General features: G+C 39.7%; 1 protein-coding gene across 4 annotated transcripts in view; it reads right to left on the bottom strand.

Annotated features, from left to right (window-relative positions):
* The window catches only part of pcdh15a (protocadherin-related 15a), a gene marked incomplete at its 5' end in the record, with an annotated part of 170277 nt that overhangs the window by 50647 nt on the left and 96610 nt on the right, over positions 1–23020 (bottom strand). For all 4 annotated transcript variants that reach the window (XM_036125847.1, XM_036125848.1, XM_036125845.1 and 1 more), the window contains 2 exon segments: positions 263–403; positions 911–1020. In XM_036125847.1, the coding sequence (XP_035981740.1) occupies positions 263–403; positions 911–1020 (251 nt within the window).

Genomic DNA, 23020 nt, shown 5'->3' with positions numbered 1-23020 from the left:
CATTTTTGGGTAGAAATGTTTAAAAAAGTAGAACTCTGGGTTATGTGGGAGCTACTGGAGGAGGCTGCCTTCTCACGCAGTGCAGGAAGTAAGATGAAGGCAGCTGAAGAATCTTGCTTGATTGCTGCAGATGAGGCCACTGATTCACAAAAAGCATCATGGGTTGTAGAAAAATTATATTATATCACATATGAATTTACTGTTGGAGTCTAACACAAACAAATAGCAAAACATCTATATTTAAAATATTAATATTTCTTACTTTTAGATGGCACACGTAGGTTGGACATGACAACTCCCAAGGAATCTGCCTGTACCCTGAGGGTGTAGCTGGTGACATTCTCATAGTCCAGGGGTTTGGCAATGGAGATGACACCTGTGCTGCTGTTCACTTTGAAGTGACCTGAAAAAGTAGTTTAAAAATAAGTAAAAAAGGTTGTATTCCTGCTTTCTCTCAGTTCAGCTCCCACAATTGTTCTGCTTTTGATTAATTTAGATTTATTTGCCACTCTTCATCTTCAAAATAATATTTGACAACAAGCCATTTAAAAGTTAAGTACAACAAAAATGGTATGTTCTATATCTATACAAGGACAGAAGGGATAAATGCTGTTTTGTTCATTATTAAGGATCATTCCATTGCTTTTTTTCTTGAGAACACTTTAAAACAAAACAATAACAAATATTTTATGATATTGGTACAAATAGTTTTGCACATGAAATCACTTTATATTATGTCAAATAAATAAATAATAAGTAGCAATAACAATGTTCTTTTACTTCAAAGACATAGCGTGTTTCATGTATTCGAGAGTCTTAGGAAGGAAGCACATGGAAAAGACAATTTGTATCTTGTACTCTGAGAAATAATTCAATTACTCTTCATTTCCTGCTCAGTATTTGATCTTACCTAGTTCGTTTCCTCCAACAATGGAGTAGAAGATGGCTTGATTCATAGCGGCGGCTAAAATAGTCCCCACTGCAGTGCCAACTGGCGACAGTTCTTTAACTGGGGGAAACCTGGAAAAACATCAAACAACTTATAAGACAACCAGTACTGCCCTAAAACCTTGACAAAAACAGTACCAAGAATGCAGAAGAAAGTTAAATGAATATTCAACATAAATCAGTATACTATAAGTGTTTTTTTATATTAAAAAAAGAAAAAAAAAAGAAAACAGAAATAATTTAAGGTCAGACATGATGCTATTAGTCTCAGATGGGATTTTATCAGGAAACAGTGCATGAACTTTTAAGAGTGTACTTAATGCTTCACCTGATCACCTTAATGGCTTATTTTCTTCTCAAAAACCACTAGAGAATGGAGCTTATGGCCCGTTTGCCTGTTTGCTAGGATTCATCCAAAACACAGGTTATTTCTCTTCTGTGCAAGATAGCATGCTCTGCTTGTTTACGTCATAACTAACTCTTATGTCAGTTATTCTGCTTTTTTGATTCCTAAAACTCAACACATAGCAAAACAGGTTTATTTGTTTTGCACCATTCACATATAGGAGTAATTCAAAGAGCTTTACAGGAGGAATACATTAACTTACTGTAGGTAATATATACATGTCATGACACATAATTACTCAAAAGAATGACTAAAATGACATAATTTATGCAAAAAAGTGAGTATGACATAAGTCATTCAATACTTTTGAGCTTTATGGGTAAATTGGACTTCTCAGACATATTTGTGGTCCTGAGTTAAAAGGGCCACAGTTGCTGCACCTATCAGGTTTTCATGGAGTTTGTTTCAGAGCTCGAAAGCTTTGAAAATAATGCTATGTCCCCATCATTAGTTCTTGCCTTAAAAGAAAAGAATAAGTCTTTGATGACCTGAGGGGTCTTGGTTCATACCTGACCAGCAGCTTTGAAATTTGTGTGGGTCCAAGTCCATTCAGTGATCTGCATTTTTAATTAATTAAAAATAATTATCACATCTGTTCTCTCATAAAACATGTCTGACTTTATTTTTCAGCGCTCGCATTCCATTTTGAGTTTAATGTAGTTTATTTTTTTTTGACAACCGTATTTTTCGGACTATAATGCGCACTAGACTATAAGGCGCATTAAATATTCTTCCAAGTGTGTTATATCGCTCTGCCCCTTCACGTACACAGCTCTCTCCTGGAGGGAGAGTCTCTATCTGGAGGACAGAGTAGTTGGACTACATTGTCCTGTTTCTAACATAAGGCCAAAATAAACGTATCTTTTATTTTGAATTAACTTACTAGGTTTATTGTTGCTAGGGTGTACTCCGGGTGCAGGCTGCCTAAAGGCTCCCACATATTCTGGTGTACTGTGCGCATACTGTGGGCTTGACCCCACGCCGACTCTCCACGGACGTTTTACCCTTCAAAGTTGAGTGTACTATTGTCTACATTTCTTGTGGCAAATTCCTACAATTCCCACACTTTCTTCCAGTGGGACGAAGGGGCGGAATGGATGGTAAAATGTCTGTACGGATTGCACGGCACTTCTCAGATCAAAGCCACTGACCCATATCCTTCTGCCAGACTCCAGATTATTTTTGATACACTGAGCTGCTTAGAGCATCTCAGTGTATCAAGCTTGGTGTCACATATAAAACAGTTCAATGGAAAGACTTCTTGCCACCGAGAAGTCATAAAAACTAAGCTGTGCACATACCTGTACGTGCAGACCTCTGCAGGGTGAACTAATCCCGAGAATGTCGAGGTATTTACATGAATGCACTTCAAGTTTCGACATTACGGTCAGGCAGTCTTGTAGACAGCTCAAGGGGTCAATCAGGTAGTGACACAGTGTACCGTAATGCTCCGAATATCCATTGGTTGGATTTTAACAGATTTTTTAGTGCATTGTACCACATAAAATTGGTCAGTAAGCGCAATGGTAATCATATATAAAGGTGTACCGGATTATAAGGCGCACCATCAAATTTTTTTAAGTGTGCCTTATAATCCGAAAAGTTCAGTAAGTCTAAATTCATATTTATTTTGTCGTGAGAGATACCGGCCAGATGAGTGTGTATGTATGCTCTTACACTTTTGGGAGAAGAGAAGTGGGGAAAAGCGTTGAGGCACAGAAACACAGCTCATATAGTTCAGAAATAATGCAGAATTAAAAAACGAGACTTATAAACAGATTGTTGTGTTTCAAACTGCATGAGCTGATCTATTTTCTGATCCAACATGCAGCAGTAACTGGTTCTGAATATAGGCTTTATAGCTGACAGCCACTCTCTCCTCTTATCGGTACTGCGTTCTGGCTTAAATCCTTTTAGCGGTATGCTACCTGACCGTACCGGCCTACATTCATCCCTGCTTATTGCTCCTTTAAGGAGAGTTTATTGTTGTTCAGATTGCACAGGAGAAGGTTTTTTTACAACGTGTGAACAGAAATACTGACAAACGACAAGTGTCAAAATGACTGTGAAGCTTTGGAAAAAATATAGCAAGAAGAAAAAGGATTAAACTTTCACTCACTCTTCTAATATTCTCCATATACTTTTCTAGCTTTTGTCATGTAATTTAATTTATTTTTACTAGCCAGATCAAGCCAAACAACATAATTTCTCTCGCAGGTGCATAATTAGATAAAATTATTTTCTTCTTGTAAAGAAATGTGGTTGAAGTAAACAAAAAAGTAAATCTTTCTTGGAGTGGTGCCACATCTCTGTGCATACCAAACATTAGCTGCATAGTAAGGCAGAGCATTCAAAAGCCTCAGCATAGGATTCTGTACGTGCTTGAGCAGCAGCTTGAAAAAAAGAGAGCTGAGCAGTGAAGCAACAATCTTTTCTGCTGCCTTTGCTCTTATTTATGGGGAAATTCTTTGGGGAGGATAAAGTCCCTGGTTTGTGGCTCCGGCACTGTGATATAGTCTTCATATTATGGAAGGTTTTAACTATAAATCCCCAAGAAACTTTAGGGGTTTTCACTTAGAGACAGGAGAAAATTGTAGACAGATAATATATGTCTGTCTACAGCAATATGGATTGGAAAAGGAGGTCAACTAATGACTAAGGGCAGGCAATAGTTGTGAGGGATGATTTAAGATGATGAAATGATGTTTCCTGGGAAAACCCTTTATGCTGTTGTGACAGCATTATTTGGCTTGTTCCCTCATCTTTGCATATAGAGTATGATTCAGTGTTTTACATATCATCTACTCCAGTTTATAATCCAGGTTTGATTATAATCCATGGAGGATATAATTCAGATGGAATATTATAATTCAGGAGATATACGTCACTGTTTTGGAAAGAACACTTAAGCCCACAATAAAAAAAAACAGCCCGATTCTGATATAGGAACATCAAGAAAAAGAACAGAACTACCTTCAATGTCCAACAATGGAAAAATTTGGGCATGGCAGTGGCAAAAACACAGCAAAAACACATAGACACACTAATGTGAATTAAAAAAAAGCTAAGTTAAGTTGTAAAGCAGAAGAGAATGAACTTATCAGAAATTGGAAAACTGTATAGCACAACTACTATTTGATAATATGGCAGGTAACGATGCATACCTTGCATAAAAAACACAATAATTAGGAGTCATATGATGCACCAAAGAGAGCAGATATTAGTTTGTAGACTCAGTGCTGGATTATTATAAAACATATACTTAAGCTCTTTGTAAAAAGTAAAACTACTTTGAGTGATCTGGCAAAGTAATATAATATCTTTGGCTAACTTCTTGGTACAGCCTGATCTAAGCAAAAGGAAAGAAATGGGCAAAAGAGGAGGCAGACCTAAGGCCAATGGCGCTGCAGCTAGCCACAGCTCCATGGAACCTATGGGCGATACTGAGGAGGAAGCAGGCGTACTACAAGACAATGATGTTGTGGAGCAGGTGACAGAGAACATCTTGAAAATGCTTGACAGCCAGATGGCCAGGGTGATAAAACCAGTGAATGAGCTCACCGAAATTTTTGACACACTAATAGAAAGGATGGAGGTCATGGAGAAGCTGGTCTCAGACCTGGAAGACGGCTCACCTGTGAATGAGCCGTGCATTCGAGCCCTGGAGATCCAGCTTAACAAGGCCAAAAAGCGTTTGGACAGCTATGAAAACCAAAGTCAACATCAGAATGTGAAGATAGTAGGACTGAAAGAGGGAGCAGGAGTCCTGGGCTTGGAGCGTTATGGGGCATTGATGATTCACAGGGTGCACCAATTATTTTTTTTTTTATGTGACAGTGTTTCCAGGCCTCCTGTTCCATTTCTGCTTGGAACCAAGGTTCTTGTTTTGTGTTCATTTGATGTCAGTATTTATAGACTGGTCCGTTGAATGGTTGGTTAGATATGAAAACAGCACACAACGTATAATCTACGTTATACCATTTTCTGGGTGAATACTGGATTCTGATTGGCTGCAGGGTGTCCATTAAAAAAGTAAATAGCCTGATTGTTCTAAATTATTGCGCTGGCTCAAATGTTAGCTGGTAACGGGACGACAGTTGACGCAGGTGACCTTAGCAAAGCGTCACGAGAGATATTAAATAGTTCTCTCCTCTGCTTCTTGCGAAAAACATATGCTTTTAATGGTGAAAAAAACATTAAAGTATTAACAATTGATTTAATATTTCTTTCTTTCATACATGACCATTGTATAAGTGGGATAATCATAAATTGATGGATTTTGCAGAAGCAAAGTCCATTAACTGTCCATCCGCTGAACCGTGTACCGACCATGCGCTTTGCATCGGATGGTTCACGCCTCCGTGTTGTCCATTAATTTCTGATAATGGACACCTCATCAGACATTATCCCTCACTTAATAGATATTTCAGTTAGATTAATTACATGGAATTTAAAGGGATCTAACAATGTGATTAATAGAAAGGCAATTTTGAATTATCTACAGAAAGACCCAACCCATATTGCTTTCTTATAAGAAACTCATTGAACTCTTGAAGAACACAAAAATTTTGTAGAGAATGGGTCAGGCAAATATTTTATTTATCTTTCTCCATGAACAAAAGGGCTGTGATTATTCATGTAAATAGGAATCTGTCTTTCAGTGCTACAGCTACTTATAAAGATAATGAAGGAAGGTATATTTTTGTTAAAGGAGTGCTACATGGTCAAAATGTTTTGTTAGCTTATGTATATGTCCCCAATACCCAGGATGAAGGATTTTATACTGTCCTTTTTACTCATTTAATATACCTGGAATATTATCTTAGCAGACAAGTTCAGTTGCACTTGAATCTCAAATTTGATAGACTTCCCTCACCGACTATTCTGACTAAAAACTCAAAGGCCCTTTTACAAAATGTGAATGAGCTCACCCTTATGGACATTTGGTAACACTGCAATCCACACTCAAAGATGATATACTTTTCATTCCCAGCCTCATTCAACAGCTTCTTGCTTAGATTATATTTTTATGTCCAAGCATATCAGTCCCAGGTGGATATTGGTCATATTGGCCTTTCTGACCATGATTCTGCAGTATTGGCAATACAACCTCTGAGACAGATTGAGAGTTCAATATGTATGTTGTAAAATTAGCACTATCTCGCTATTGGGTGAAAAATTTGTACAAACTTTAGATGATCAATCAACATTATTTCTTCGTTGATCTGACAATTCTGTGGGACATTTATAGATGAGAGGTATGATTATATCGTTCACAAGTCATAAGACAAAAGAACATGTGGCAAGCCAGCTAGAGATTAAGAATTATATAAAGCAATTGGAAAGTGAATAATATCCAACTAAAATAGCAGAAATATTAAATAAATTGAACAGAGCTAGGCCAAGACAACAAAAATTGATGATGCGTAAAACTGAAAGCGATATTCTTTAAAGGTAAAGATTCTTTGAATAAGGTATTTCACCAGATATCAAATGTCCAATGTTGTCGGCATTTTAAGTTCATTGTAAACTTTTTCGGCACAGTTGTGTAAAACTAATATTTTACTACTAATGATCAAACAAAGTCCTTTCATTGTCGTTGTACACAGAACCTATGGGAGGGGCCAAAGGGGTCGGGTGCAATGTGAAACGGGTGGCAGTCGAGGGCGGGGGCGGGGGCCTTGGCGTTCCGATCCTCGGCTGCAGAAGCTGGCTCTTAGGACGTGGAATGTCACCTCTCTGGTGGGGAAGGAGCCTGAGCTAGTGTACGAGGTTGAGAGGTTCCGACTAGACATAGTCGGACTCACCTCGACGCATGGCTCTGGCTCTGGATGTAATATTCCGAGTTTAGTTCTGGTTTATGTTATTAGTTTTAGTTTTCCTCCTCTCTCCTGTCTTTGATTATCTGGCTGTTTTGAGTTCTGTCTTGTCTGGATCCTCATTTAGTTGGTGTAATGTTTTGGTTTACCTTGTTATTGTCATCACTTTTAGTCTTAGCCTGTTTTTCTGTGTTTAGGTTGTACTTCAGGGTTGTTTTGGTTTTTATCAGTTCTGGGGTTGCCTCTGTTCCTATTAGCCTTTTTTAGTCTTTTCCCTCCTTGATTATTTCCACCTGGTTTTGGTTAATTAGTCCCTCCCTCTTCACCTGTCTGCACACCTATTTATTCCTCCCTCAGTTCTCTGCACCTTGCCAGAATGTCTCTACTCGCTCCCTACACATATGCGATCGGTAAGAGCCCCCCAGCCTCTGCTAATTTTTGATGTCCTGTCTGTTTGTGCCCGACCTGTTTTCTGTCCTTCTGTTCTGAGCCTACCTGATCCCGTTTGGTCCTGATGTTGTGGTTTCATCTGATCTGCGGCCATATGTCTTGGACACTCGGGTGAAGAGAGGGCCGGAGCTTTCCACCGAGCACTACCTGGTGGTGAACTGGCTCCGATGGTGGGGGAGGAAGCCGGTCAGACCTGGCAGGCCCAAATGTATTGTGAGGGTCTGCTGGGAACGTCTGGCAGAGTCCGCCGTGAGACGGAGCATTAACTCCCACCTCCGGGTGAGCTTTAAACACGTCCCGAGGGAGGCGGGGGACATTTAGTCTGAATGGACCATGTTCCACGCCTCTATTGTTGAGGAGCTGTGGCCGCAAGGTTGTCGGTGCATGTCACGGCAGCAACCCTCGGACACGCTGGTGAACACTGGCAGTAAGGGAAGCCGTCAAGCTGAAGCAAGAGTCCTATCGGGCTTTATTGGCCTGTGGGACTCCTGAAGAAGGTGATGTGTACCGACAGTCAAAGCGGCAGGCGGCTCGGTTGGTTGCCGAGGCAAAAACTCGGGCGTGGGAAGAGTTTGGAGAGGCCATGGAGAAAAACCGTACGGCTTTGAAGCGATTCTGGTCCACTACCTGGGGTTTCAGGAGGGGGAAGCAGTGTAGTACCAACACTGTTTATAGTGGGGGTGGTGTGCTGCTGACCTCGACCTCGGGCTGTGTTGGTTAACGCGGCTCTGCAGCATTGCATGGACATTGGGGGCAGTTCCCCTAGATTGGTAGACTGGGGTGGTGGTCTCCCTGTTTAAAAAGGGGGGCCAGAGGGTGTGTTCCAACTACAGAGGAATCACACGCTTAAGCCTCCGTGGTAAGGTCTATTCCGGGGTTCTGGAAAGGAGGGTCCATTGGATAGTTGAATCTCAGATTCAGGAAGAGCAGTGTGGTTTTCGTCCTGGCCGTGGAACACTGGATCAGCTCTACACCCTCAGCAGGATCCTGGAGGGGGCATGGGAGTTTGCCCAACCAGTCTACATGTGCTTTGTGGATCTGGAGAAGGCATTCAACCGTGTCTCTCGAGGGATCCTGTGGGGGGTACTCCGGGAGTATGGAGTACTGGGCCTTTTAATAAGGGCTGTCCGGTCTCTGTATGACTGGTGTCAGAGTCTGGTCTGTATAGCCGGCAGTAAGTAGGATTCGTTTCCGGTGAGAGTTGGACTACGCGAAGGTTGCACTTTGTCACTGATTTCTAGGCTCAGCCAAGGTGTTGAGGGGATCCATTTTGGTGGCCTTAGGATTGTGTCTCTGCTATCCGTGGATGAGGTGGTCCTATTGGCTTCATTGGGGCGTGATCTACAGCTCTGACTAGAGCGGTTCGCACCTGAGTGTGAAGCGGCCGGGATGAGAATCAGTGCCTCCAAATCCGAGACCATGGTCTTGAACCGGAAAAGGATAGAGTGCCTCCTCTGGGTTGGGGAGGATGTGCTACCCCTAGTGGAGAAGTTCAAGTATCTTCGGGTCTTGTTCACGAAGGAGGTGAAGCTGGAGTGGCAGATCGACAGGCGAATTGGTGCGGCGTCTGCTGTGAAGCAGGCGCTGTACCGATCCGTTGTGGTGAAGAGAGAGCTGAGCCAAAAGGCGAAGCTCTCGATTTACCGGTCGATCTAGGTTCCTACCCTCATCTATTGTCATGAGCTTTGGGTCGTAACCGAAAGAACGAGATCCCGGATACAAGTGGCCAAAATGAGTTTTCTCCGTAGTGTGTCTGGGCTCTCCGTTAGAGATAGGGTGCGGAGCTCAGTGATCAGGGGGGACTGAGAGTAGAGCCGCTGCTTCTGCACGTCGAGAGGAGCCAGTTGAGGTGGCTCAGGCATCTGGTTAGGATGCCTCCTGGACGCCTCCCTGGTGAGGTGTTCCGGGGAAGTCCCACCGGGAGGAGACCCAGAGGGAGACCCAAGACACGCTGGAATGACTAAGTTTCTCGGCTGGCCTGGGAACGCCTTGGGATTCCCCCGGAGGAGCTGGCCCAAGTAGCTGGGGAGAGGGACGTCTGGGCCTCCCTACTGAAGCTGCTACCCCCGAGACCCGGCCCCGGATAAGCGGAAGACAATGGATGGATGGATGGAGTCCACCGGCTGCTGATTGAACCTATGTGTGTGGAACAAAGCAGGCCCTCTGCTTTTCTTCCACGGGAGGAGGAGGAGAAAAAATGGGGCCGAATCTGCTAGCTTTATGGTGATTGTTAATATATGACACTATGACTCTGATTAGACTTGGACAATATATTGAGGAAGGTCTTTAACTTTTTGGAGCTAAGCAGAAGAAACCAGTAGAAAAACTGGTGGAAAAGTGGAAAACAAAACAGACTCCAATGGACATTTGCTGAGGACATAAAACTTTTACATACTATTCTAAATTATTATGTGTGCAAAGTATAACAACCTTGTGTCTTGTTGCTGTGCTCAATCTTGCCATGCCATGAAACTGTCTTTCCTTGGCAGCAGAAGTTCCTCGCCCAGTTTTAAGCCGCCTACATAGCTGTTTGTTTCAGTTCATGCCTGCGTTTCAACCTACATGTGACATTGATTAAATTTAGCACCTGCTTGATTTGATTTCCTTTTGTTCAGTCACTTTGCATTTTGTAAATTGATAAAAATAAGCAATCATCATTTATATTCCTGAAAGCACTTCTTGTTTACAGGATTTTTTCACACCTGCCTAAAACTTTTGCACAGTTCTCTCTCTCTCTCTCTCTCTCTCTCTCTATATATATATATATATATATATATATATATATATATATATATATATATATATATATATATATATATATATATATATATATATATATATATATATACACAGTATTCAAGTTAAATAGAGAACAGCCAGCTGCCAATTTAATGAACGATGTGAGAAAACTATGCAATATGCATGCAAGAAAACACTCCAGAGCAGCTAAAAACGTGTGCATTGACGTCTGTGGGACAGAGTAAATGATTGTTGATTAGATCAATAACCCATGGATCCAGTTGCATGTTTGCAAACACTTATTGAGCTTGTTGCGACGAGTGGCAGATATTATACAAATGGAATAAAATTTTAACAAATTTGTATTTTATTAAAAAAAAAATATTTGAGCAAATATTACATACATACACATGCTGTTTAAGTCATTTTGGGAAATTAAATCAGCATCTCTGTATAGTTTGAATTACTGAAAGATGTCTTAGTAGATGGGTACACTAACTTTTGAAAAAAAATTATTGGACCAACACCAGAAAATCACATGACTTCACTAATCATTATCATAACTATGGAAACTTCACTTTAGAACTATTGAGCTTGGATTTTGTGCATCTACCCCTTTCCTCCAGACTCTGTGATTTACATTTATAAAAGACATCAAATTAAGTTTGATTAACTTCACTGTAATCAGAAACAGGATGTTTTTATCCATAGACCAGGTAAGAGACGTCTGATGTTGCCTCTGGTTCTGGGGTATCTTAACACAAAGAATGTGTCAATTCTAACCTATGTCTTGAAAATATCCGTTTTTGGTGGAAATTGAAGCACTGACTCTAGGTGTGAATCTTTTCCAAACTTTTAAATGGGATTTGCATTATAATTTAGTCATAGTTGTGGTTATACCCATTTATTTTGCACCTTTCCCTACTACAACTTTTCCTTCCACTGCCCTGCATGACTCTGCTTGGGCACAGAGCTTCTTACGAGGTTTTAATTATCAAATTATAGATGATCTGGGGTCTTATTTATAAAGCTTGCGTACGACCAAAACAGGGCCTGAAACTTATGTATGTCACTTTCCACACAAAATTTGGGATCTATAAAAAACAAATCTTGAATAGTAGCTATGTTAGCAGCCACAGCTGCCCTAAAGCAGACTGACAGAGAACGAGACTGCCATACAACCACACCACCGGGCCCTCTGACCACCGGCAGCAAAAAATTTGGGTGAAGTGTCTTGCTGAAGGACAGAACAACTGACACAGTCAAAGCTGGGGATCGAACCATGAACCTGCTAATTGCCACTGACACCCCTATTAAAAAAAAAAAAAACTTGATGGGAAAATGTGGAGGGCCTAACAGCAGCTCTGACCCTTGGCGTATGCTAATTTTGGAGACTGGAGTAAACTGGCGACGCAGATGGTAAAGTGGTGAATTACAGCCAGACTTCATGGTGACTTTAATCATAGCTCGACTTTAACATAAGCATTCAACACCCCAAAGTTATTCATGCTTGCACTGGTGACATATAACTACATATAAGCACATTTCAAATAAATAAATAACATACCCATAAGCGAACGTACATCTTTAAGAAAATTCTGCACAACAATTTTTGGAGGTTGTATACCATCACATTCCTCTCCTTGATGATCACCAGGGTAATGTGTACAGCAGATTAACAGATAGTGACAAAGTGTGAGGTAGTTACTTTAATTGCTGTAAACAGTCAACTACACCCATGCATAATGCTGTGTGGCACGGTGCATTGGCGCTGCTGTGGAAGGACGTTGCAAAAGGGAGAATTAGGAAGGAACGTGGTTATGGATTAAAGACTTTTACCTCTGATTTGCACATTTAATAAACTCCTATGTGAGTAACTTTTTCACAGTTTCTTTGCTTTTTCTCTGTGGTTGCGATTTCACCATGAAAAAAAAAACATCAGCTGACTAATTTAAATAAGCATTAACATTCATGAGATGATTTGCATTGACCATTTATCATTGAATCTGGGTGTGTAGAGGGCAGAACATGAGGCCGAACTTCGTGCACAAACGTTCAGTTACAGCTGTGATCTATATAGGAAAAAGGCATGCTGGTGTGCGTGTGCATAGTTTTATAAATCTTTTTCTTGGCATACGTAGACTTTCAGTATGGATTCTATGCAATGTTTTCTAAATGAGACCAATGAACTTTACCAAATTCATCTATCAATCTAGCTATAAGTGTACACAACCCCACATCACAGTTTATTGAATAAAAAAAAACTAATTAGAAAAGTTTGTTAAAAAACAAAGTACAGCCCAGTGAATGGGAAGAAAATAGGGGGGAAAAAAATCTTAGAAAAAAATGTACTTTTTCCTTTCCTTACTTTTTTGGATTGACCAAAACACAGATACTGTAGCATCAGCAATTTGATTATAGCACCGGTGTCCAGTGTGGCTTGTTCCAAATCAAAGACATCGATTCAGCACAGCTACTACTTTTGCTGCTTTGGAGGTGCAACAAATGTCTGTGTTTGCACTTTCCACACAAAATAATGAGGTACAATGACCCCCGCAGTGCCACTAGTGAAAAATGTCTGACTGAAAAAGGCTTCTGACATAGTAAAAAGAGGGATTACAACTTTAACATTGAACTTTCAGTCTAAATGGATTAAGAAATGAGTTTTGTTTGTTAAAACACATTCTATAGCATGGCTAAATGAGGTATGCTGACCTACTTGTAAATTATTCTTAGGGTTATCGTTCAATTTAAGAGAAAACAAATAAAAGACAGTATGACGCAAGCACTGAACAGTTCGATGCGAGTTCCAGAAGTTGGCAAAGCTCTTATCACCTTCCAACAATGTTTCTCTACCTGAGGGTTGCAAACTGCTGAGAAATGCCAGTGTGGATATAAATTTGACTGAAATGTAAAGACTATTATAAATGTGGATCCTCACATAAACAGGACCTCATAAAAATTGCTAGTTTTACACAGACGGATTCATCTGGCATTGATAGCATGTTGCTAAAGTAGTAATCAAGTATCTGCATAAAATCTGGCTCAATACATTTGGAGAAATAAAAAAAAAATAGTTTTTTTTAAAGCCAATTGAAAAGTAAATACCCCAAAAGTAGTGCATTTTAATGGTATTAAATTTACTCCAAAGTAGGGCCAAAGTTACTTTTCATCAAACAACAAAAAAACTTATCTAGAGCAAGAAGACTGGCATAGACAGAAGAGAAACCTGGCATGTCTATAGACAGCAGAGGGTCTCTGTGTCAACATGAGAGAGTGAATGACATGCCGCTGAGAGGTGCAGGCGGCTCACATGTGTCAGCAAGCACTCTGCCCCAGGGCCAATGGTAGAGTGATGCTTACGAGACAAGGCAGAGGCGGATAAACCTTGTTACACACCACAGGGGCAGCTGTTACTGTGTCTACCATATTCCACTTTATACCTCGGCTCCTTTTTGGCAGTGCATAGCGGACTGAAAAACAAGCAATGTTGAGGGCCATGAAAGAGTCAGATGTGACCTTTTTGTGCTTGGGGAATTTACTTTAACACTCTGAATACAGATGTGGATCATTTCAATGTAATGTACTTTCAAGATTGCATTAAATAGTTCACCAATGAATATAAACTGGGTGTGACCGTTCTTTTTTTTTTGCTGCCACTCCTCGACTTTTTGTATTGTTCTACTTTTACTGTCTTAGATTGTATGTTTTTACTACTGTGCAGCATTTTGTGACTGTCTGTAAAAAGCGCTATAGAAATACAGTTTACACACACACACACACACATACATACATATATATACATACATACATACATACATACACAAGCTGCAACTTAGTTCTGTTTCATTATGCTGCAGATCTGTTCCACATTTATGAATCAGTCCATTTCAGTGATTTAATGGGTGAATTGTAAGTTTTGTTGGATCTATTACCCTGGCGTTAACCTTTCTGTAGCTGCCTGCGAGCAAATCTTCAAAGCGATAAACAACAACTGATCTGACATGAACATGATTACACATCGGGAATACATTTCAGCTTTGGTTTCATATATACACACTGACAAAAAAGAAAATACTTGCTTATCATGAGCTTTCTTTGTCAATCAATATCAAATTGAACAGCAAACTCTGTCAGCTTTACTTAAGCTTTTCTCTCTGAAATAAATGTGTGCTAAAACTTTAAAAATCTGCCAAAATTGGAATAGTCTTTGCAGTCCTCTAGGTCTGGTAGGCTCTTCATCACATATGACAGAGCATTTGTACTAGGGTTGTAGTGGCTTGGTATTGTGGTGGTAGGGAATTGGGGTCTTGGAGGTAGACCCTCCATGGACCTACATGGTCCAGCATAATTTGGAACAGAACTTGTCCTGCTAGGTTCATACAATGGTTACAACCTAAAAATAGCAACAAACATTAAGCTATTTCAGCGTTGTTGGTTTTGTCATTGTCCTGTACACAGCATCCATGGCTTTAAACAAAACAATCTATATAAGAAGTTGCTATCGAAGAAACCCCACTCTCCACACAGTGCCAGGCTTAAGACAGCTGACAAACAGGGACTGGTATGCATTACCCTGCCTGCTGGAGTAGGGCTCCCAGCAGGGAGGAAGTAGGCACAACACTCCAAATTGCACTTTGGCCCTACTATGCTGGTTGCTGGGTGACCAAAGCATGTTATGACTTTTTCAGGCTGCAGTTTGAATGCAGGATGTTGCTGTCAGAAAGAAATCTCACACCATATGTACACGTGAAGACGTCAAGGAGAAAGAGGCACACAGCAGCACATAGGGTATGTGATACAATCTTACAATCCTAGTACCTCTAGGACTTACAAAAGCAAAAATACAATTGCAGGCTCAGTGTGGAAAGCTAACAGTGTCCAATACAAAAACACAGTCATTTTACATTCTGTGTGGATGATTCCTTTTGACTACAACCGGCGAGGTATGAACTTTGAGAACTGTACCAAGTAATTTCTTGTTTTGTCTAGGTGCAGCATCCAATAGCTCCACATCAGAATCCCCTTCACATCCATTGTTTTCTACCGTTGGGGAGGTGATGACTATACAAATTGTATTTCCATCTTCACCATAAACTGAAATTGATGGCCAGAACTCACTCTAATGGATGTCCCAAGAGTAAAAACTGAAGGCGTTACCTAGAAAATCCTTATTTTGAACTTTATCTGCAAAATGTAATAGATAAATAGATACAAGTATCAGTGAAAACTCTGGTTACAATCCTTTTGGAAACAGGGCTATAACGATTCCAAACATGAATGATTTACTTCAAACCAATACATAGGCCAAATATTTTGGATTCATATGTTGTTTCATATCAGTGCATCCACTCACCCCTCTAAACATTTAATTCACTTCCTTGACCAAAGTGGTCAAAAGTCCAGCAATTGGGGCATGTAGACATGTTCTACAGATATTTGTGAAAGAATAGGTCAATTTCAGAAGCTCTGTGGATTTCACTGTGGTCCAGTGGTCCTACTGTGAAGTTTACTTAAAACTAAACATTCTGATATCAACTGTTAGTTGTGTTTTAAGAAAGTGGAAATGATTGGGAGATACAGCAAATCAGCCACAAAGTGTTGGGCCTCGAAAAATCCCAGTTCAGACAGCAAATACCGCGGCGCTTAGTGCACAACGATTGGCAACTTCCTCCAGAGTCAACAGCTACAGACGTTCAATCTTAACAAGACCTTCAGATTAGCCAAATATTAGTATGCTGAGAGCTTCATGGAAGTGGTTTAAATTGCTAAGTGCAAGCTTGCATGCAAGCCTTACATTACCATGTACAATATGAAGCAATGGATGCAGTGGTGTAAAGCACATTGCCTTTGGACTGTACAACACAACAATGGAGAAATCATACCTCTCTATCTCACTGTTCAATGGGCAAGTATTGGTCTGGCAAATGCCAAGCATTTCCCTACCGAATAGTGTTGAGTGAAGTAGTAGTGTCTACTGAAGTAGATGTCAGGATCAAAATAGAGCAGAGACTGTGAGGAAGGTCTTTTCGTCTAACTAGTCTAATTAGTGTCCGACTACACAAATGTCTTTCTGGAAGGATGGTCAAAAAATACTCAAAAATACACTATTAAACCTTGAGGGAAATGTTGCTGTTAGAGCGGCATAGGGTAGGTCATCAAATTAAGCCCTATGGATTTAAAATCGGATGTCACTCCAGTTCACTATGAATCCTACTGGAAAAATAATGCATGTAAAACAAAGGTGACCTTTTAATTTTTTTGGAAAGAAAATGTCATGGAAAGAGTTTCAGCAATAAAATTCACATTATTAAATTGGCTGTAGATGGTGTGCTGGTATATGTTTTCATTTAAGCACACACTTTTCTGATGTAGAAAAAGGAAGCAAAACTCTTATTGTAAACTTCAGAACAGGGCACCTGGAGAAAATGGTAATAAATGCCTGCAGTAGCACATGTATATCAAATTGCATGATAAATCAAAGGATTGTTATCAATAATAGTCAATAACTAACATATTTCATAGCTGCAACCCTAATGTTGAAGGGTTTCTAGGTATGCTTTAATGTCGTTTACTACCCTGTAGTTTTAACTTTGTTGTTGAACTTTGCTGCTGCTATCAATGATATAGCAAAATAATGAATGGATGGAAAATTAGCATTTTGAAACTCATTGACACACTGAAACTATACACATGGCAGTCATGTTGTAGCTGCATGGCTTGATCTGGCACAGCTGATTGTGCCAGACCAAGGCCATGATGTTGTGCAGGTGGTAGGATCAACTGGGGATACACTGCTGACCTAAAGAGTGTGTTGAAAAATGTGGACAATATCAGAAATAGACCTATTTGACAAGTACTAACAGCATAGCAGAGTCATGATTATAGTAGCTTCATAGCAGTACAGTACTAATGGGTTGTCAGTAAACCAAAGGATGATTTATTTTATATTATTTAACCTTTACTTATACATGGTGTCTCATTAAGATCCAAAATTTCATTTACAAGAGACACCCATTTTGATAAAACAAAAAAACAACAATAAAGTGACCAGCAGGGTAACAATACAAACAATTAAAACTATTCAAATTAAATAAGCTAACATAATAAGACCTCAAAACAAGAACAAGCTTTGTAGGAAGATTACTTTATTTTTTTCTTAAAATAAAGTGAAATGGTCCCAGAGGAACATAGACAACATAGGACAGATTTAGATCCTTCTGTAGAGCGCTCCACGTTGACAGGGCCGAGTAAGACTATGCCTTTTTTCCAGGTCCTGATCGTGCTAACAGAGCGCTGGGATAAAGTCCTGAGAACGAAGTATGTTGCTGAACTGTCTAACTGACTTGTAGGAGGATAAATGAGGCAAGAACAATTCAAGAATAGCTTTACAAAATGTAACAATGCATGACTCTACAGATTGATCATGATAGCCAGCTAATATGAGAATAGAAAATACAGTGATGAATGAACGATTTACACCCTGTTATGAACCGGGATGCTTCACAAAAGACTTTAATTGTAAATTATTTACAATATTGTGATCTTCAAATGTTAATGTATGTTTTCTAATTTCAACATGTCGCTTATGATGTAATCGTTTTTAGTTCAGGGTGCTGTAAGCTGTTGTTTGTAGACTGAACTATGGGAACTATATTTGATTACACCAAAAAATAAATGTAGATGCAAAGAGGAAATTAAATACAGATATTGAACAAAGAGCTTTCACAGTACAACACAGAACCACTGAAAATATGTGACCCGCCACAGCAAGAGTAGGAACAAGTAGGCAGAGCAAAAACTCCATGAAAAACCTTCAATTTCTGATAAAGTAATAATTTACTTTTCATTGCAAAATATGCTTGTTGAAGTTAAGAAGAAACCTTTCGGTGCTTTAAATGGCCATACTTGTACAGTCATTCAAATCAACAGCTTTTTTATGTATTGTGCTGATGTTTTAATGTAATTTGGTTAGGGTTTACACAAAATGCAGAACTATCAATCCATCCCCACTAGTTCTTATAGGGTAACAGTTTCTATCTCAACGGTCATTGGGCGAGAGACAGGATACACCTGAGGCAGGTCACCAGACCATCACAATGCAACACATAGACAAACAAGTCAAATATGCCAAAGGGCTATTTAGACTAACCTAGAGACATAATGGTCATGTTTTTGGACTGTAGCAGGAAGCTGGAGTAACCCATGCATGCACAGGGAGAACATGCAAACTCCATTCGGTAACACCCCAGGCCAGGAATGGAACCTGGAACCATTTTGCTGCAAGGCTGCAGGGCTATCCACTATGCCACCATGCAGCCCCTTGCATACTATTAAAGACCTTAAAACTATTATTCATCCCCTCCATACTCTATTTTTACAAACAGTTATCTGAAAAGCCAGGGTGAACCCTTAATGGTGGGTTATGCTGCTTGTCTTCTCTGTCTCTCTGTATTGACCTTTATCTGATGTTTGGGATGTGTACAATGATGACTTTGTGTCTGTTAGACAGCTGTGTGACGCCTGCCTTTTGAGCAGAGATGAGCAAAAGGTCAACAAGCCTCTGGCGTTTCCATGCTTAAGGCTCAATGCTGCAGATTCAAACCTGCGGCTGAAAATCAATCATGCCCTTCAGATGCTTGAAGAAGCCCCACGCCTTACAGCTACAAATCAGGGGAAGAAGGAGGGAAGTGAAGGAGAAATCTACACTGACAGACAGAGAGTAACAGAGAGGTTGAGTTATTCAAATGCAGAATTGCAGCGAGGCACTACGCCAGTGTGTGGGAGAAGGCACTGTAAGGTTCCCAGCTAAGCCTTTAAGTGCATGGCAATGGCATAATATGTGGGCTCAGAGCACCTCTATAACTTTTATAAACATCTGGCAAAACATCAGTTGCATTAAAGCTGCCAGTAATGGAGATCTGTGTAATGAAAGTAAGTTGTCTGCTTATTCATGTTTGAATTAAGCGTGTTGGAATTTGAGAGATGATTCTTCTTCACAAAAAGTACAGATTACTTTACTTACCAAAGTAGCAAGGAATGCTTTTTATAGAATATATTGTTATTGAGGGGCTGTACAGTTGGTAGCACTGTTGCCTAGCAGCAAAAAAGTCAGGGGTTCAAATCATGCAGTGGGTTTTTTGGAGTTTGCTTGTTCTTCCTGTGCATGCATGGTACTCTGATTTCCTCCCACAGTCCAAAAGCATGGCTGCTAGGTTAACTGGTCTTTCTAAATAGCCCTTAGGTATTGTCCATTTGCTGATGGACTGGGGACCTGTCCAATCTGTACCCCACCTCTCACCCAATGACTGCTGGAGATAGGCAGCAGCTCCCCGTGATCGTGCATGGATCAGCTAGAAGACAGATGGATGGATACTCTTATTCAGTAATGTTTTTCCTATTGATTAGGGCCAAATGGTTGATTATCCAGCGTAGCCAAAATTTAGGCTATTTTACCTGGCTGTTTCAGAGGAAGTTTGTCTTTGTGGTTAACACACATTAAGATACGGCAGAAAAGAGACTATCCAGAATTGAAGTTATTAAATATATTTTATAAAAAAGCATCCTAATAAGAAGCTTAGGAAGTTGAACCTACAACTAAAAATTCAGTACTGCAAGGATTTCTGATGGGAATTGTTTCTTCAAAAAATATTTACAAGACCACCCAAACAATACCAATCAAGCAGGTAAATTAAAATAAGGTTAACATTGCAGACACCTCAAATCATAAATTGCTATGAGATGTCCTGGTAGATGGCTGCTTGAACTCCAACACCAATGATGACATAGCGCCCCAGATCATCACTGACTATAGGAACATCTCACTGGACCTCAAGAAACTAGGATTCTGATCCTCTCCACTATTCTTCCAGACATTTAGACCTTGATTTCCAAATAAAATTTTATTTTTATTTTTATTTAAATAAAAAAAAGGCTTTGGACCACTGGGCAACAGTCTACTCCCTCAATAATAATAATAATAATAATAATAATAATAATAATAATTATTATATATATATATATATCCATCCATCCATTTTCCAACACGCTTATCCCTCATGGGGTCGTGAGGGGTGCTGGTGCCTATCTCCAGCTGTCAATGGGCGAGAGGCAGGGTACACCCTGGACAGGTCGCCCAGTTCATTGCAGGGCAACACAGAGACAAAACAATTATTAATATAACATTTAGTTTGTCTTGCAAAATTATGCACAAATTATTAACAAACATGTCAGGATCTTTAATGTAAGTGTTTTACATACTAACCAACATATAAAATATTTTTGAATCAATTCTTATACCTTTTCTTTTTGGAAACTTAGTCGGTTTAGTCCAGGAAATCGTAGTTTAACGCTAATCTCAAAATAAATGTAATAAAGTCTCCCCAACATTTTTACCAAAGGTGCACAGTGGGTCTTATTTCTGATAATACCTTTTAATTAAACATAGTTTTACTAAGTAACAATTATAAACAGTTTTATTTTATCTAGTTGCTTAGCATGTATCTTTAAAGAAGCAACCATGTAAATTTCCAACAAATATTTTTTTTAAACATTTGACCAGAAAAAGATACAGGATGGCACAGATGCGGTGTCTCTCAAGAGAATATTTCTTATGGTCCTGTTGGTTGCCTTGTTGCTGATAATTCATTTATAATTGATGTAAATGGCGCCTGGATTAAAGTATGGAGTAGCACAGTTTTTTTTGTAAAACCTGTTTATTTCTATTAAAGATGCATTAGGTAACTTTTGTAAAAATGTATTTTTAACATATTTGTTAAAACTGTCACTGTGTCCAGACAGTAAAATATGAGACAGATAATCTGTGAAAAGACACAAGCTTTCCTGGTGATCCTTCTGCCATTTGCGGAAATACACTGCTCCTGGTCAGAAACAACCAATCAGAGCCAGGAGGAATGTCCAAGCTCGTGAATGCGCAGTTTCTATCTTGCCGGGGTGTGGCAGCGGTGCCAAGAAATGGCGGAGAAACAACCTAATGTTGAAGGAAAAATGCCAATTTGTCAAGGGGCACCTGCTCAGTAAACAAAGTCAGATAAACAGAAGAAGACAGAGGATTAAAAGCAAGTTAAAAACAAAGAACTAGACCAAGCTTGAAATAAAATGAGGGTAAACAACAAAGCAGCTTGGCAGGCTCCACTGTGGGGGAGGAGCTGTGGAGGGAGGGCAGTAGTGCTGCAGAGAGCAACGGGGAGGGACCTGTAACTAAGGTGTGCTCGTTAACATTTTTAGGCTAAGTCCATGGTTTTCTCAGAACTCCCTACTGCAGGTTTGAGCTACCTTTGATAGAATATGCATACCAATGACAAATATATATCGAGATCCTGGGCAGCCTTCACAGAGACCTCTTTTTAAATAGAATCCTTTAGAACAATTATTTGATGGGTTTTATAGATGAGTTGTGTTTTTTTGACATCATCTGAAAGCTTCTGAAAATAAGTTTCTGTGTATCTAAATTCTTCCAAATGTCTGTCAGGTACCTTTTTGTCTGGCACTTTATCCTCAACTCATCTTTCCAATATTATATGTACTCTGTGTGAATCTTGTGACTGTCTGCTCATCTGCTGTTAAGTCAGCATTTTTCAAAATTAATAATTAGGACATAATGTCCACAACATCATATTTCTGTTTTAAAAGTCATTTTCTTGTTTGCCCAATGTAATTACTGAGGAACCAAATTGTTTGTTTTTTACCAGTTGTATTGCAAGTCAAAATGTGAAGAAAAACGTGAAGAAATACTCACATGAAATACATCAGTGTACATGTATTGAATTATACAATATAGAAATAGCCTTTATAGGGCTGGATTACTGACATTAATTGCATTTTTAATGATATTCTAATTTATTTAAAAGCACCTGTAGCTGTTGTGTTTTTATTACAGAATTAGGAAAAGGCACCAGGACAGATAATGAGAAGAACATTAAGCTCTCTGTGCTACAGTTAAGTGATACTTTTATTACCCAGTGAACATGCCCCTGTCCTGACAACAAAAATAAATAATAACATCAATGAAAGTGTGCTGAACTAACTTCTTATTAAATTAGGACATTTTATGTAAAAACCTGTTTATTCAAACTTCCTTAGAAAAGTGAAGGTCCTCTGACTGCAAAGCAGGGAGTAACAAAGGGGAGACAAAGCGAAAGAGTAACAAGCTGAGAGGAAAAACTCAGGGGACACTGCAGCTTGCCTGAGAGGGAACAGAAGGAATAAGGAGGGGGAACGTAAAATGACATACTCAGAATCAGTGAGGCAAAACTCTCAAGTGATTTAGAGTAGATTTGGAAAGAAAAGTGCTTTGGGGAGACAAGCAGCACAAAAAAACTGCTCAGATAGCAGGTTTGTAACAACGGACCAGAGACATAGCCTTTGAGCAACTGAACGGCGGAAGGGATTTTCATATCTGGTCTATGTTACACAGCAAACGAACCCTCCATCCACAGCTACACACACAGTTGCTTGCTTTATGACTAACGTGTAATACTTCCCTAGAGGACTGTGTTCCTGACTTGGAAAAAAGCAAAAAGGCTTCAGTGGAGTTGACCAGGAGGCTCTCTGGAGCTGCAGGTAAGTCTTTCACATGCGTAAGTAGAAGAAGGGCTGCAGGGGAGTGACATGTGGACGATTGACACAACCTGAGAAA

The sequence above is a fragment of the Fundulus heteroclitus genome, chromosome 22 (genome assembly GCF_011125445.2).
Source record: "Fundulus heteroclitus isolate FHET01 chromosome 22, MU-UCD_Fhet_4.1, whole genome shotgun sequence".
NCBI lineage: Eukaryota > Metazoa > Chordata > Actinopteri > Cyprinodontiformes > Fundulidae > Fundulus > Fundulus heteroclitus.
This window is presented reverse-complemented; position numbering and strand designations above follow the sequence as displayed.